At 38.9% G+C, this 1,215-nt stretch overlaps 1 protein-coding gene across 1 annotated transcript in view; it reads left to right on the top strand.

The window, feature by feature from the left end:
• Positions 1–1,215, top strand: part of LOC119839225 (zinc finger protein 62-like) — a 12,568-nt gene that overhangs the window by 9,483 nt on the left and 1,870 nt on the right. Inside the window, exon 9 of the mRNA XM_038365444.1 lies at positions 264–373. Coding sequence (XP_038221372.1) covers positions 264–373 — 110 coding nt within the window. The remainder of the gene's footprint in view (positions 1–263; positions 374–1,215) is intronic.

The raw sequence follows: 1,215 nt of genomic DNA, 5'->3' as shown, positions 1-1,215 counted from the left end.
GGGATAAAGACGAAAAAAACGGTGAGGGTAGTAAGACATTGGTGCATTGTGAGTAGGGATAAAGACACAAAAAAAACGGCGAGGGTAGAAAAAAAATATGGTGGTTTTTTTTTTGGAAACAGTATTATGTGTCTGGCAATGTTTAAAATTAAAAGAACGGTATAAAAATGTGACTTGGGTAAGGAATAATAAACAATATGTTATGGTTAAGAATTTAAGGTGTGAAATATTAATTTTTATTGTATTACGATTCTACACAACAGTCTATATGTTGATGACAAATCGCAGCCAGTCACAAGGACCATTAACAAATTGAGGGTAGTTGGGTCGAACGTTGTTGAATATACAACGCACGAACGCCAAGCCACAATCCGTACGAATGCTCGTTTCTAAGTAATTCGACATTTCATAGCATTCGACAGCTCAACTAGCTTGGACAAGTTGAGTCTCCCCGTGACCACGCTCGCTGTAAAGTGTTCGAAACGTCGGGTTAGTAATATAATGAATAAATCGCGTTTAAAATCCATCATCATCATCGTCGTCAGCCCATATATGTTCCCACTGCTGGGACACAGACCTCCTATGAGGGTTCAGGCCATAATCCAGCACGCTGGCTAAGTGCGGGTTGGCAGATGTCACATGTCGTCGAACTTTTGATTCTTGGACATGCCGGTTTCCTCACGATGTTTTCCTTCACCGTTTTAAGCAGTGGTGATGATATCTCCATGCGCAGATAAATTGAAAAATCAATTTATTTCCTGCACGCTCGCCCCGGTCTCGAACCCCGACTTATCGATTTTGAAGTCCGAGGTTCTCACCACTGAGCCACCAAATCGTTTAAAATCCGTTAAAAAGTTTTTAATATCTAACTGAGTTTCGCCAAGTTACGAAAAAGCGACATCTGTATCTCAACTGACAATTATTCATCCAACAGAATATAAGAGCATTGTGAGTGGGCAAAGAAAAAAATAGGTGTGTGTGTGCGATTCACACACGATAGAAGTGAAACTTCAGTAAATCGACAAAAGAATGAGATGAATATATATAAAATATAAAATAGTATGCATATATCTGTCTCATCTTTGCCGGTTTCATTCTACACATTCTTGTATTTGTGTCTCTCACCTGTGGTTTTTTCCGTTGCATCAGCTTTGAAATCGCAACGATTCTAAAGAAGTTTCACTTCATAATATAAGTAAGCATCGTGAATCTCTT

The sequence above is a fragment of the Zerene cesonia genome, unplaced genomic scaffold (genome assembly GCF_012273895.1).
Source record: "Zerene cesonia ecotype Mississippi unplaced genomic scaffold, Zerene_cesonia_1.1 Zces_u010, whole genome shotgun sequence".
In the NCBI taxonomy this organism is placed as follows: Eukaryota; Metazoa; Arthropoda; class Insecta; order Lepidoptera; family Pieridae; genus Zerene; species Zerene cesonia.
The sequence above is the reverse complement of the archived record's forward strand: the minus strand, read 5'-3'. Positions and strand labels throughout refer to the sequence as shown.